The sequence below is a fragment of the Azolla caroliniana genome, unplaced genomic scaffold (genome assembly GCF_043228905.1).
Source record: "Azolla caroliniana isolate FFs.n. ecotype wild unplaced genomic scaffold, voAzoCaro1.0.p SCAF_11, whole genome shotgun sequence".
Classification (NCBI taxonomy): Eukaryota; Viridiplantae; Streptophyta; class Polypodiopsida; order Salviniales; family Salviniaceae; genus Azolla; species Azolla caroliniana.
Window position 1 is genome coordinate 9,238,203 of NW_028230446.1, and position 16,052 is coordinate 9,254,254.

Consider the following 16,052-nt stretch of genomic DNA (forward strand, 5'->3'; position numbering starts at 1 on the left):
GAATCGGTCCGGATCTGGATCGGTGCAACTCTTCTGGATCCGTCCGTCCCTATTTTAATTCTTAATTAATACTAATAATTTAAGTTCTATGTCTGACCCATCCCCCACTTGTCTTTCATATTCCGGTCGTCGACTAACACAGACATACACTTCAATAGTCGCAACACCGCCAACTAGAATAGACATACCCTTAACATACTCTTTGTAACCTTGCTTTTTCATAATATAATCTCATTTCCATTTCTTGTCTTATCTCTCTCTCTCCTACTCACAAGTTACGATAGGAGCATTTGAATACCATGTGGAGACTAAAGAGGATGTTGTCGGTAAGACCAACGCTCCGAAAAGCTATTTACAAAAAGGAATCGCCGATTTTCGTAACAGTTGACATGAGTCCGACCGGAATTGGGTGGGTGATCAACCAGGAGGATGAAGCCCAGAAGTTGTTTGTCATCTGGTTTGGTTTAAAAGTGTTAAGTGAGCGACAAAGAGTATATGCCCAAGTTAAGCGTGAACTATATGGGGTATCGTTTCGGCAGTTAAGGCCGACAAGGACTATCTGATCAAGACTAAAGTAATAATCGAGACAATTGCCTCCGGATTCTCAAGATGGTATACAGATATACGACTCCGAACCTGGCTATGCTCTGGTGGATTGCGTACATAGAGTTATGGCCCATCTCCGAAGAGGACAACGCCATGGCCGATATGTTATCGGGGGCACGGTACAACAATGAAGATAGCATGGTGTCGAAAGGAGAAGAAGTCGGAATAGACTTCTTCGAGTTGGCTCGGATGTTGGCTAATGGGCGAAGCACTCCGACCTTGCACATGTTCGATGACGACAAGTACGACGGGGAGTGGCTTTGAATCTATCGGTTCCTAAACGCAATGATAGCGGACGCACTGTGGACAAAAGAAGAGACGTGTTAGGTTCAAAAGAAAACATATTATATGGCATCATCTGAAGAAATAGATTGGCATACCACTCCGGGTGGTGATGTGGGAAGGAGACCAAATAGTGTTGATGTTGGGGTTTCACGAAAGCCCTTGGTTCAGACCATAGATTGACATATTCGCATTCGTGGGCATTCCCATTCGAATGCAAACGAGTACGAATAAGAATGGGAAGTCAAGTATTCGTGTTTTTTTTTTTTTTTGAGAAAAAGTGTATTCAAAGAGTATGAACAAAGAACGGTCTACAGGGAGCAGAGAATAGCTAAAACAGCGAACAGTGAACGACGAACAGCCTACAACGAGTAGTGAATCGTGATAGGTACCTTGAAGGCAGAAAATTAGGGTTCGGCTATGTCCTTGTCTCTTCTATGTGATGCCTAATTCTCACCTCCTCTTGCATCTTGTTCCCTAAAAATTAGGGTTTGGCTGAAATTGATGTTGATGTCACTTTGAAATCAGTAAGTCTCTCTTCTCGATTCTCATCTATTTCTTCTTTATTCAAGCTTTTGTTCAGAAATTATGGTTGATGATTGAGATTACGTTTCCCTTGTATCTCATGTTGAATTTTTTTTATGTTACATCAGATTAATCTCTCCCAAAATCAGTGGAAGGTAATTAGCTTATTAACAAGGTGAAATTTCTGTTGATTATTGACACTTCCAGAGGTTAATTTACTAAAATGGTGAAGCAAAAGGCCTTTGAATGGGATCATGTGACCATTGTGCGAAAACCTGATAAGGGTATGCCCGTTGTTCAATGCAAACATTGCCAACATGTATTTGTTGGTGGCCCCTTCCGAATTAGAGCTCACCTATTGGGCACGAAAGGTTTCAGTGTTGACAAATGCCGTCGAATTGATGCTATCAAAAAGCTGAAGTACAAAAAATGATATCTAATACTAGTTATGCAAATGTTGATGTCGATGGGGGATCATCAATGAAATGCAATGCTGAAAAAACTAGTGCAAATGTTGATGTTGTGGAGTCAACATCTATCAATGAAATGCTTTCATCATCTTCTATCAATGCATCAACAAATAAAAAGATGAAAGTAGACAATGGTGAACCCTTGAAAGTGTCATGGCAAAAACAACTTGATAAAAATGCTGATGAAGCTATTAGGAGGTTTTTTTTTGTAGAGGATGTACCAAATGTAAAAGCGGGAAGTGCATATTTTCATGACCTAATAAAAGCTGTAGCACTTGTTGGGCCTTCTTATAAGCCACCATCTCCTAATCAATTACGTAGAAGGCACTTGAATGAAGAGGTGAATTATGTTAAAAATGAGATTATCCGAATTAGAGAAAAATGGAAAATTGTTGGATGTATGATTGTAAGTGATGGTTGGCCAGATACAAAGAATAGACCTATAATTAATGTCATGGCTACTTCGGCATACGGCACTGTGTTTCTGAAATCAATTGACACCAGTGGAGAATGTAAATCAGGAGAGTATATTTTTAAGATTTTGAAAGAGGTTATTCTTGATATTGGCCCATCAAATGTTGTGCAAGTTTGTATGGACAATGCAACAAATTGTGTGGCAGCTGGGAGGATGATAGAAAAAGAATGGCCCATGATCTTTTTTACTAGATGCATATGTCACTGCCTTGATTTGTTGTTTGAAGATATTGGAAAATGTGCTTGGGTTCATGATGTTATGAAATTAGCTACAAAGCTAATCGTGTTTATAACACGAAAACAACATTCTTTGGCAATGTTTCGTAAGTTTAGTGAGAAAGAATTGTTAAAGCCTTCCACTACTAGGTTTGCCTATAGTTTTATCATGCTTTCAAACTTATTGGATGATAGAGTCAAAGGGGGATTAAGAAGAATGGTGGTTAGTGAACAATGGTGTCAATGGAAAGGATCGAAAACACAACAAGGAGAAGAAATAGTTTCAATTGTACTTGATGCTTCCTTTTGGGCAAATATGAAGAAGATAGTAAAGATATGCAAGCCAATCCTAAAAGTTCTTAGATTGGCGGATAGAGAAGGAGCAACCATGGGTTTAATTTATGAATGTACTCAACATATGATAGAAGAAATAAACCACATTGAAGATGTAGATCATATAATGCTTGATGAAATTAAAGAAATATGTATGCAAAGATGGACAATGTTACAATCACCATTGCATGCAACCGGCTTTATTTTGCATCCAATTTGGAGAGAAAAAATTCAAGATATTGATGATAAGGTCAATACAAGTTGGATGGAAACTATTATGCGTTATACCAATGGTGATATAAATCTATGTAGTGTTTTATTGAATGAATTCTTTGCTTATAGAACTCAAGAAAAAAGTACATTTCAAATTCCTATGGCAAATGATCCAACTATGATGCATAATGCAATTAAGTGGTGGGAAACATTTGGAGCATGTACTCCAAACTTAAAAAGGCTTGCAATTCGTGTGCTTTCTCAAGGTTCATGTGCATCTTCTTGTGAAAGAAATTAGAGCACATTCTCATCGATACATACAAAAAAAAGAAATAGATTGACTCATGCTCATGTTCAGAAATTGGTTTATATACATACAAATCATAATCTCATTAGAAGAATAAGGGAAACGGGATTATGCCTCAATGAAGTAACATTGGATATGATCAACAAAGAAGATGATGATGAGAGGCTTTTGAGAATGCAAAACCAAGCTATTAATGAAAATGACGAAGTCGATGAGGATATTATTGATGAGCTTGAAGATATGGATGATGAATATGATAGTGCGTAGAGGCTTTTGAGAATGCAAAACCAAGCTATTGATGGAAACAATGAAGTCCATGAGGAAATTATTGATGAGCTTGAAGATATGGATGATGAATATGATAGACTATAATGCATAGGCTCTTAAATTTAAAAGTGTTAATTAGAATTTAGAACTTAGAATTTAGAAATTAGAATCTTTAGTTTATAAACTCTTTAGTTAACTTTTCTTATGCCCATGTGATTTTAAATGCCTTTTGTATTTCTATTAATGAGTGATTGTTGTTTTTTTAGTGAATTAATTCATTTTTATTATGTAAATTTATTTTAAAAAACGAATGGTTTTCTAATATTCTTAGGGCCATTTTCTATTCTCGAATATGGAGAATATGGAGAATGGCGAATATGGCGAATATGACGCATGTGTCAATCTACGGTTCAGACATTGGGGGACATGGGCTACGTTCGAGAAATTGAAGGAGAAGTATTGGTGGTTGATATGTACAAGGACGTCCATCGACTTGTGTCAACGTGTGAGACCTGGCAGATGCATTTGGTGGTCTTACACTGCAACAAACTCCACCCGACCTACCCGTCGACCATTCACTGCAAATGGATGGTTGACTTGGTGACAATGTTGATGGGGGTCGAACAAATGCGGTATCTGGTGCTAGCATGAGAGAATCTGATGAATTAGGTAGAAGGCCAAGCCCTACTGAGTAAGACGACTACAACGATATGTTGGTTCTTGATTCAGGATGTAATTTGTCAGTACAAGTGCGTAGGAGAGAGATCGTGACCGACCAGGTAGAACTGGACACACAAGAGGCCAAGGAGATGTTCGACCATCAAGCTCTCCCTTACAATAGCATACAATCTGAATGTTGGCATAAAAGGTCGACTCCTTCCACTTTGTATCTGAGTGTGAACTCGTCCAAAGAGTTAGGGCGCAATATATATGCGATAACCTAACATTGTAAAGAGAGACCTCTTGATCATTCTTGTACAGTGTCTCTGAGAGAGAGAGAGAGAACGTAATAACAAAGCTTCCATTAAAGCTTAAATCACGTATTATCTTTTGTCTATTCTCTTGTCTTCCTTTTGTGTTGTTTTCTGAACACTACAACAGATCCTCACACATACGTTTCCGCACATATCTGCCCTTCAATTAGTATCAGAGCGATCCACAGCTCGGCGGCAACAAACTGCAGAAAAAGCTTAAAGGAAAAAGACCAGGTCAGTAAAATCTCACTTTCAAAGAAGAACATGGCTTCAACATCTGGAACAAGAGTTGAAATCAAAAAATCCGATGGCAAAAACTTTGCCCTGTGGAAGGAGATGATGCAGGATGTGTTGATCATTAGAAGACAAGTCGAAGCCATTTGACACAGTGAAAAACCTACCTCGATGACAGCCGAAGAGTGGAGATCTACAGACGAAATCGCACGCTCCACCATCCGAATGCATCTGGCCGAAAACGTCTACTTCAACATGGCAAAAGAGACGACAACTTTCTCACTTTGGGAGAAGCTACAAGCCGTGTACATTCATTTCAATTTACAGATTTTTGATGTAAACGCCCATTACGGGGGAGTGTTGAATGCGGATCTCTAATGGACATATTCACACTATCTCCCTTTGTACACATTAGGTTCGAGCTATTTATGTAAATAGTGAGAAGGGCAGTTGCCCTAAGTCAGTATATAAACTAACCTTGTAACCTAGTTTCAGGTTGGTTGAAATATAGTTTTGGTCGTTCGGAGGCCATCGGTCACACGACTAATCCCCACCATGTCTTCGAGCTTGCGCAATTTGGAGATCGCACGCTATCTTGGTCAGCTCTTCCAAAGCTTCACTCCCGATTGGACCTTCTACCACGTTGGACAGAACCAGCCCCAACTCAAGCTATCTTCTTGTTTGTTCTAACCGAGTCGAAATCTCTTCGGCTCTCATCCCCGCACTCGAGATAGTTGACGACATTCCTGCGTCGTTCCAATCGCGCCGTTTGATGAAATGGCTGCATACTCTTTTAACCTCGATCCAATCAGCCATGAGCCCTTCATCCATCTCTAGTAGGAGACCTACCTTCTCTCGATCGAGCAAGTTAACTGACTTGACTAATAGTAGGACCTTGCTCATATCGAGCATGGTCCAATCCAATGTCGAGAGTCGCGAGAATCGCTTCTCAAACTCCAAGAGAAGCACCGATGTATTCTGTGCTTTGTTAGGGCTCTCAGCCCAATCTATAAACTCTTTCTTCGACAACCAGTGCGACTCGTCAAAGTCGTATCTCTCGAGGAGTTGTTCCTCGAAATCCGACCAATTACGACAGTTCACTTGCACCTCGAGCACCTCAGCGTGGATGCTCGGCGTAATAACCCGAGGGAATCTGGCTAGTCGTCTGTCCTCCAAGATATCCATCATTATCATTTCGGACCTGTAGGCATCCAAGTTGCTCGTTGCGTCTTTTCCATTGAATCATCCAATTGTGCCGACTATCGACTCAATGGCCCTCTTGAGCGTTCACCAGGCAGTCGACAGGCACCGCCATCACCTCTACTGGTTCACTTCACCACATCTTCGAACTCCTTCCCCGCCCCTCTTCATGTCGGGTTCACCAAAGATGTCACGGAAATTCACATGTATGTGTAGGATTCGGGATGGGACCATCGGGGTCTTGAACCAAGGAGCCAGTAAGAAACGAGAAGGGGAGAGATGGCTATCCAGATTGCTTCCAGATGACTTCGCCAAAGCGCTGCACGGACAAGTATCCAGACATGTATGCAATCCGAATCACTCGCTAGAGGCCGGATGGGGAGCTCATGGCCTCTAACACGTGGACTGTATTAACCCGCTCCCGTACACCGAAAGATGGGCGTGCGGGCTCAAAGACTCTAGTTAACCCCGCAAGCGGAGGGGACAGAGACATAAGCATAAATAAACAGAGAAAATGCTCAATGACACAAGAGATCTGGATAAAAGCCAATGATCGACTAACTTGGGATAGTGGAAATACAACCGGACTCGGCCGACAAAAGAGCTCGAGCTCTCCATGCACACACACACAGAGATCCCCCGCGCAAAACAGAGGCCTCTCTACCACTCACTATATTAGTACATCATGGCAATGTATTGTATCAAGGTTCAACACCCCTTTATAAGTTGTTTTTGAATGTACAGGTTTTGGTGTACATACATTGTCTTTTATTCTACATTGTAAGCCTCTGGGCAAATAACTTCAATTTGTAGTCTTCAAACATTTTCTAATACTATTGACGAAAGTCTTTCAAGGAAAAAAAAGATGTGTTTTGACAAGCTCGACTTCTTTTCATAGACCAATTGTAATTTCTCCCATAGGGTGAAGGTTGTCGTCTCTTTAGTCATGTTGGAGTAAACATTTTCGACCAAGTGCATTCGGATGGTCAACCTCAGTATTTCATCGAGTGATCGCCATATCTCTGCTCCCATTGATGCTAGCTTGTGTGATGATCAACACGTCCTATGTCATTTCCTTCCAAAGGGCAAACTTTTTGCCATTGAACTTTCTAATTTCACATCCTGTGTTGGATGTTGAAGCCATAGTTCCTTTTGGCGGTGTTTGCTAGCATGGTCGTTTCCTTCAAGATTCTTCTTGTATTGATGTTGCTTAGGTAGGTTCCAAGATCACTCTAATACCACTTGTGTATTGTGCCTTGGTCGACTTATGTGGAATAAGTTTATGGATCTTGTTGGTAGGAACAAGCAAGATGTATTGTCAAAGCAAGATGTACAGAGAATGAGAGTGAAAGATAGTTACAAAATTTCTGCAAGAGAGACAATTTTATTCAAATCCAACCAAACATCGTTACAAGACTGAGTTCCTCTTATTTATGCATAGGGTAAGTAAACCCTAACTCCAAAGAGGAGTGTTGACACTAAAGAGACAAATGGATGGACTAGGACTTTTAGTTCAACAATAAAAACCCTTCAGTATGCATGATATACATTCGATCCAATCTATTCCAAGTAACCTACCAATTGAAATGTATGACTATATTCATCTTCCTTAATCCATTTGCATACATCCCTCGACATAACTTTGCCTCAAATTTCCCTACTCTTGAGCCTCTAGTCAATCCATAATAGTGTGAATAGATGTTGATTTATTTGCCTTAGAACAAACATGAAAATCTCGCAACACCGAGATTAGAGATCTCCATCCATGATATAGTAAATGTATATACTCCAACTTTAGTGGTCTCTTCAACTAGAATCTTGAGGTTTCTAGACTTTGAAGTACTATATACAAACTAAACCACATCTTTAAGAGGTTCAACAAAGAGTTGTGCTAATTATCAAGGCTACTACCATAAACTAACACCCCGTCACCTTTCTTTTTCTCATGTCATTTGCATTTGAAGTTGTATGGAATGGCATATCACATAACGATAATGGTAAGCAACACCTTATTAAAACTCTCTATCAAGGCGTCTCCCCTAATTGTATACGAGTAGTGGATCACCACTTCTAAAGATTTTGAACACAACACCTCAAAAACAAAGTTATTTTCAATTTACAGCATAATTTCACATTGCAGGCTTCTCCTATGTATTTTGAATTCTCAATATCTCCACAATTTGTATGAAACATGATCTTCATGTTAGTTTGTTGTACTCTTAGTTTAATTTTGAGAGGATACACCAGAGATTTCTTTCTCAAATGTGTTTTGGATAAAATTTAGACATGAATGCAACAAATGTTAGTTCCACCAACAAGAACGCCATGTTATTTTTTCCATGTACATATATACATACAAGGGGCAGTGTATAGTAGCGTACATCAATCTCATTTCTTTCTCAAATGTGTTTTGGATAAAATTTAGGCATGATGCAAGAAATGTTAGTTCCACCAACATGAAGGCCATGTTATTTTTTCCATGCACATATATACATACAAGAGGCAGTGTATAGTAGCGTACATCAATCTCTTTTTGATCATAAGCCTGAAGACTCCATCCATCATTTTGTGAAGGACACTTACTGCTCATACCTTCAGCTACTGCTGTTGCTGCTGCTCACTTCATCCTAACCCTATACATTTAGTTTTGGGTTTCTCGATATGCACTACCCATCCATAACATCCAAAGAGTGCATATTTTGTAGAGTTATATATTGGATGGAGGAGATGCAAATACTGAGGCAGTGGTGGTGGAGAAGGCATGGAACTATGGCTGCTGCTTTGGTAATGCGGTCATGCTCAAGGTTTCAACCTGGGAAGGCAGATTCCTTATAATCCCAGTAGTTGGATGTGTAATTGATGTATTGGAAGAGTCTCCAGGCAGATTACCACGCTCATTCACTGCAAAATCATCATGGTTGACAACTCCCTCCGAGGATCCTTTACTCCTATTTGAATATGGCTGCCTACTCATGTTTACACCCTCCAAAACCACTTTTGGATTGGAAGAAACTGGTCTCAGTATAGATGAATTTTTCTTGGCAATGCTTGAAAGACGTAAAACCTCGTCTTTATTTAAAGCAGCCAAATTCCATGGGTTTAGTTTCACGGGTTTTTTCTTACTATCCCTTGAGTTCCATTCTTTCATTGATAGATGACTTTCTGATGCAGCATCTTCCTGGGAAAACAAACTCACTCACTCACTCACTCACTCACTCACTCTCTCTCTCTCTCTCTCTTTTATCGTAGTTTGTTAACAGTACACGCACTGCATCTTGGGTTCGAAACCCAATTTTCTCGCCTCTCTATTATATACTTCATATATATCTCTTACTTAATTCACTGGATGCCATTGTGGAATGTAGGGATTGAACCCATGACCACCTGGTCTCCATTGGGCAACCTTACCAACTAAGCTACATCCATCTCTCTCTCTCACACACACACACATCTATGCTTTTGAGGTGAAGGATGGATGCACAAAGGATGTATATGCTACGAATAAGAGCGCTCTAGCTCAATACCAATTATCCAGGAGAATTGATGAGCATAGTTTTAGAGTATACAATAGCTTATTTTTGTGCAGTGTGATAGGGCAGCTGTGAACTTTATTACATCAGCTAGAGATTCAGGTAGGCAGATATGCGCAAATACCTCCAGAAGAAAGAATTGGGCAGTCGTGTCTGCAAGGAGTGGAATCCGAAGAACACTATGTTTGTCATTGTACTATCTTTTATGAAATAAGAGGCAGATACCATTGCCTCTTTAAACAAGGCTTTGGCCCGCTATGCAAGGTAATGGAATATGAGGACCAACGGAGCATAGGACTTTTCTTGCTAGAACTCAAGAGACACAAGGAAAAGTTGTTGAAGGACAATAGTACAGCTACACAAGCTTATCCACAAAGAACAATCACAACTTTCTTTAGCCCAATTACTCCTACTGATGCTACTACAAGTCAATCAAGGGCTACACAAAGGGGCTTCCAACCAAGATATAATAACGGGGTTACAATAGATCAGGCAATAGCAACTTGTCGTGCACATAGGCCCCAGCCTCATGGACCATGATCTCACCACCCTTGTCATCGACATATTAAGGCCATTATCTCCCACCATCGGAGGTACTTCCCTCGCTTTGGAGACCTCTCCATTCTGGATCAGCCTGTGCTAGAGATCTTTCGAAGACAAAAGTCACAGTATATCTGACTTAAATCTTACATGTACAGATAATAAGATTATTTGGTCTCTTATATCTTATTTACTTTTAAGTTTACTTACTAACATTTATTTTATTTTGATTTGCTGTTCTCAACGACTAGACAACACTTAAGATGCAATCTTTCGTTTGGTCTTATAGGCCATTTTGGCCTCTCAAAAGAAGTTAATATATCTTTCTTTCTTTATCTCTCCTTCTCTCTCTCAATCCCTCTCTCTCACCTCATTATCAACAAAAAGTCGGGGGGGTGTGCACCAGGCCCGTCCATGTAAACCACCAATTGAGCTCCCACCACTTGTAATAGTTCCAATAGAGCTCATTGGGGAAGTAGCAGGACTATGGACAATGTCACCTACTCCTTTAGGATCTTGCTCTCTCATTGCAACAATGTAATCATATGTTGTAATCCCCTGCCATATAATGATTGAGATACCGTACAGATTCATCCTTGAATGGAGGAAGTTTGTGCTAAGGATTTCAAATATTGCAAATTCACAGATTTACCTTCCTCATAAGTATGCTATGGAAGGACAAGAGTTGACAAAGTGGATAAGTTGCTGCCATTGAAAGAAATGTGCAGGATGCCTACAACAAAACCCAGTTCATCTACTCAAACTTTTAAAGTAGGAGACTCCCATAAAATAACTTTCCTTGCAATGCTTACCAGTATTATAATGTACGCCACAGATGAAAAACTGCTACCTAGTTTTAATAGGATGAGATGTTGGAAATAAGACAGCCTTAGGAAGTAATGCACCACTACCCATAATCCAACAGACCACTGTAGAATTAGCTGTAAAAGAATCCAAGATAAAGATGTCGTACAACTTTCTTAACATTTTATATCAATATTTAGTGTTACGTTCTAGCACACATACTGAAAACACTTGTGAATGACTAAATACTGAATTACCATTGCTATTGCTGAAACCATTAATGCCACAAACTCCTTGTAGTTTTTTTTCCCAATGCAGTTATTCAGCCACTGCATAATGCAATTCATGAATCACAACTTTGTTGCCTGAGGAGAAAAATAATAATAACGTCATCATTTGGAAATCAAGAAGAACGCACTCGGCAGTGATGATCAAAACCACTGACACACTTATCACAGATTCTGCAGTGTTTGCTATCTGCGGAGATCTGCTTGACACAAATATAGAAAACATTTTGAGGATGCAAAGAACCAGACCAGAAAACATAAGCGAACCTCATGTGTAAACTTTTACCTCTACTTTGCATAAACTGCAGTAGAGCATGTCATCTTCACTGACAGGAGATTTGGGCTTTGATTTGCATAAGCATCTTTGAAATAAAACAAACATCATACACGGAAACTGCGAAATTTCCTGGTGTGACTCGGTTGATTTATGCATGCTTTCGTCATTTCTGTTTTCAATGTCAAGACATGTGGCTGATCTGGAGTTATCTAATACACGGCTACGCTCAGGATGGTTTCCACATGAATGTGATTTTCTGTTGCCGCAACCACTTTTGAGCAATCCATCATCAGCTGGATTTACTCCCACACACCAGACATACAGCACAAATACTAGAGAAACCTGATAAAAAGAAAGAAACTATCCATCACATGTGTCCAAACATTATTGCCAATACCAAGCATATGCATAGCTGGAATTATGGGTGAAGATATGCACACCTGCCTGCCCTAATAGAGAAGTGTGTTTTCAGAGAAAATCTAAAGGGTTTTGTTCTGTGACAAAAGTTTGCACTAAATATTTTACATACCGTAGGAGAATACAGGGCAAAAATTGCAATCTTCACGACCGTGGATACAACGAAAGGGATGAAGAAGACATAGAAGGAAAACGCCAATGCCAGGAAGACCGATACTGCGACAATCTGCAAACAGTGGTTAGAAAATAGGTTCAGAATCCATCAATCAATCTGCACAGCCGTTTTGGTGGGAAGTGGTAAGACAAGGATCATCATTTCCTTCATTGCTAAATAATCAAATTAGTTTTGTCTGTTTGCATCTACTAGTGTGAACAGACAGATTTCTTACACAAATTTGAGAGAAGAAAAACTAAATGCCATCTTGAAGCTTTAGCTATTCAAGTCCATTGTTGCCAAAGGAAAGAAGAGGTAAACCCAAAAGAAAAAAGGGAAGAAATGGAGAGATACCTGTAGCGGATGGTAAGGGAGCTGCCAGCCATGGCGTCGCATGTTGCTCTCTGCTCATATGTGTGTGTACGTGTGTGTGTGCGTGCTGCGTGTGGATGGTGATGATACGAGAGTGTAATTGGGCGAGAATCTCTGTGTATCTCTATCTATCGATGGATGTGTCTGTCTATCTAATTATTAATATGTGTGGATGATTTGATCGTATTAGTAATAATTTGGCGATGAAGATTGGTAATCCAAAGAACCACACCCACACACACTTTGTGCCCCAAATCCTTCCCCTTCCATGGTTGGTTGGTTTGGAATTTCAAGCCTCTCAATTATTCTTTGAGTGGAATAAAGCGCTCCGGTAAACCAAGTAATTTTCATTCATGAAGAGCAACATCTTTTTCAAATGTTGCTTCACATGTCACACATCAACATTCCTGTGTACGTTGCAACCATTCATCTACATATTTGGACTATTTTGATGTCTTTGATTGGTTGGTACATCGAGTGGAGGTGGGTATTCACCAACAATAATGTTTGAGGGGTGTCGTTTTAAAAGTTAGCTCAACTTTTCTCCCTTATTCCTTTCACCTAGTAGTCATATGAAAGGTTATATTTGACGACATTCATATCTTATCATGATTCATACAAAAAGAGCTTGTCAGTATTCTACTTTTGAATGAACACTTTACCAATTTTGCACTATCTTTGCCTTGCATATATAAGGTGAATATTGTTAAATTGAGCACCAATCACATACACTATCTATCAATAGAAAGCAAGACTCTAACTTCTACTTTGTTTGTATTTTCCATAAAGCAAAGAATTGTGTCAAATACTTTCACTTCTTTAAATTTCAACAACACCAACTAAATAAGCATCATGTCATAGCTTTATTTATGTAATGATTCATTGTAATAACCTTGACGTACTTGTCATTATTTATGTAATGATTCAATTATTTCATATTTTCTCAATATTTATTTTTATGTTTGTTGATCAAGAGTGATGATGTTTTATCAAGCATGTGCATAGTATTGCTTCAACATTTGTATTCCATGGTTTACACTTCTATACATTAACATGAATCTTATCATATATTATGGCACAATCCTATCATACAATCCTTTATTGCATTGCTGAGATTCTATTAAGAGGGCATTAATAATGTGATTACTCTAAATAGGAGCAAAACAATGTGGGCGAGTTCACACCACTTCCTTTTGGTCCTTTTCAAGAAGATCTTCATTCTCACGCTGAATGAAATTAGGTTATGTTGAGCGAACAAGCTCAACCAGATCCGGATCGACTGAATAAGCCAAAGCTAGATCATATCCGGATCGAAGAGTTGGATTCGCGTGTGAACCAGTAGGCCGTTAGAGGCTTACGCTTCTAGACTACTAGGTAGTTATTGTTCTCGTAGTTAGTGTTAGTGGCTCAGTACGAGCATTGAAGTACTTGTCAATCCTTTAAAGGACTTGTATAAATAGTGTTGTTGAGCACATTGTATGTAGAGAGTGTTTTAGTTTTTTTGAATATACACGTTTCTATGTTCTGCTCTAACTCTATCTCTCCCGTGTACTCTATGTGTAAGGTTTCCATTAAACCTGTGTTTATACTCTGTTGTTATCCGGTAGAGCCGGTTTTGTCTTAGCTTCCGCAATCATATTCTTTTACATGGTAGCAGAGCGCAAGGGTTGAGTACCTCTACAGCTAACGAGCGTTTTCCGAAGACAAACCCTAATATCCGGTAAAGAACATACAGAAGAAGAATATGAACCAAGGAATGGCTAGCTCACTCCCGTCGGAGAAGCTCGACAAATCCAACTACTCATCTTGGTCGTACAAGATGCACCAATGCCTGCTCGGGCATGGTTACTGGAGTTATGTCAACACAACCAATGATACAGCACCTAATGCGGTACACGAGGACTTCCCGGCTTGGGAACAAGTGGCAAGCAAAGTCATGTACTGCTTTGCATCCAATGTCGGCGACCAGTTATTGAGCCATATCCGGGATGCCAAGACGCTGAAGGAAGCTTGGGGAAACCTGAAAAAAGGTTTTTGCCGCAAACACCACAGCCCGGAAGCTGCAACTCTGACAGGAGTTGAGCAATGTCCTACAGAAGGACATGTTGGTGGCCAACTACATGGCATGGATCAAAGAGATATGCGACCCACTTGCCTCCATCAATGTGACTATTGAGGAAGATGAGATGGTGTAGGTCTGTCTTGGGGGCCTGGAGTCGCATTCGCAACATTCCGGATGGCGGTCTGTACAAGGGAGAATACGCCCTTGTTTTTTGACTTACAATTGATGCTCCTAGTTGAGGAGAACCACGTGGGTGCTTCAATGAGTACGCAAACAGACAACAAGATGTTGTAAATGGAGGCAGAGAGGCCCTGTGGTCGTGGCGGATGAGGCGGATCGGCACACGGTGGAAGCGGCGGACAAGAGCAGAACCAAAGGCACAAGGATGGTGCCGACAATAGTTCCGGACCCTCCACAAGTAGGGGGAGTTAAGGCGGTGCCGAGAGCTGACAAGAGAAGACCGCAATGGACTATTGGTATTGTGGCCAGAAGGACCACACAGAGAGCGAGTGTTAGAAGAAGTGTGCCGATTCAGATAAATCCGGATCCGGCAAGGCTGGACACAAAACCCGACAAAGCTCGCGCTACGCCGAAGAACCGGAGAGATCGGATTCCGGAAATGGAACAGGCCCAGTCTTTGTGCTGAAACACAAGGCTAATTTGATGAAGAAGACCACTTCCGATTCAAAGGAAGTGTGGTATGTTGACTCCGGGGTGTCGAACCATATGACGAGCCACAAAGAATGGTTTTCATTCCTGAAAAACCTGAGACGACACTCCTTATACTATCGGGCACATTGATGAGGTCCCTCTCAACCATGTTGGGCAGAAGGTTGATGAACGTCCCGCACATCCCGATAATCACAAAGAATCTTGTGCCAGTCGGATAGATTGTTGATCAAGGGATGTAGGTTTGGTTCACACACCTCGGGTGTTTCATCGAAGAAGACGGCAAAGTCATCGCCAAGGGCACTGAGATGGGAGGTTGTTTATCCTCGAAATGAATGATGTTGGCACCGTTATGTTTGCAAAAGGACAGAAGGTCGAGTCGGACATCAACCTGTGGCACAAGTGGATCGGCCACATCAACTTCTAGAAGCTTCACGAGCTCCAGTCAAAACATGTGGTTTCTGGACTACCAAAATTCAGTGGCCGGAAAGGCCAAATATGTGAAGCTTGCCAGCTCGGGAAGCAGAATAGGCTTCCATTCCCCAATGAGAAGAATCAGAGCTGGAATCGGCTCGATCTCATCCATTTGGATGTATGGGGACCGGCACAAAATGTGAGTATTGACGGGAGTTGGTATTTCATCTCCATCATTGATGATTTCAAACAACACACTTGGATCTATTTAATCGGGAAGAAGAGGGAAACCTTCTCATGCTTCTGGGACCTGAAAAATCTTGTTGAGCGAGAAACCGGAAGAAAGATCAAGTGTTTGAAGTCAAATGGCGGAAAAGAATACTTTTCCGGTCATTTCACAAGTTATCTGTAGATGAAGGGAATCC

At 40.5% G+C, this 16,052-nt stretch overlaps 1 protein-coding gene and 1 pseudogene across 1 annotated transcript; one reads left to right on the forward strand and one right to left on the reverse strand.

Annotated features, from left to right (window-relative positions):
- The first annotated feature begins 2,081 nt into the window (after window positions 1–2,081).
- LOC147857711 (uncharacterized) lies at window positions 2,082–3,764 on the forward strand (annotated as a pseudogene).
- Window positions 3,765–8,583: 4,819 nt separating this feature from the next.
- LOC147857712 (putative protein S-acyltransferase 22) lies at window positions 8,584–12,568 on the reverse strand. Its single transcript, XM_087327913.1, has 9 exons — window positions 12,465–12,568; window positions 12,069–12,182; window positions 11,549–11,881; window positions 11,394–11,462; window positions 11,233–11,304; window positions 10,984–11,112; window positions 10,824–10,904; window positions 10,541–10,729; window positions 8,584–9,279 (listed from the first exon to the last, which is right to left on the reverse strand). The coding sequence occupies exons 1-9, from the start codon at window positions 12,504–12,506 to the stop codon at window positions 8,869–8,871; spliced, it is 1,440 nt and encodes a 479-aa protein (XP_087184039.1). The 5' UTR covers window positions 12,507–12,568; the 3' UTR covers window positions 8,584–8,868.
- Window positions 12,569–16,052: the final 3,484 nt, after the last annotated feature.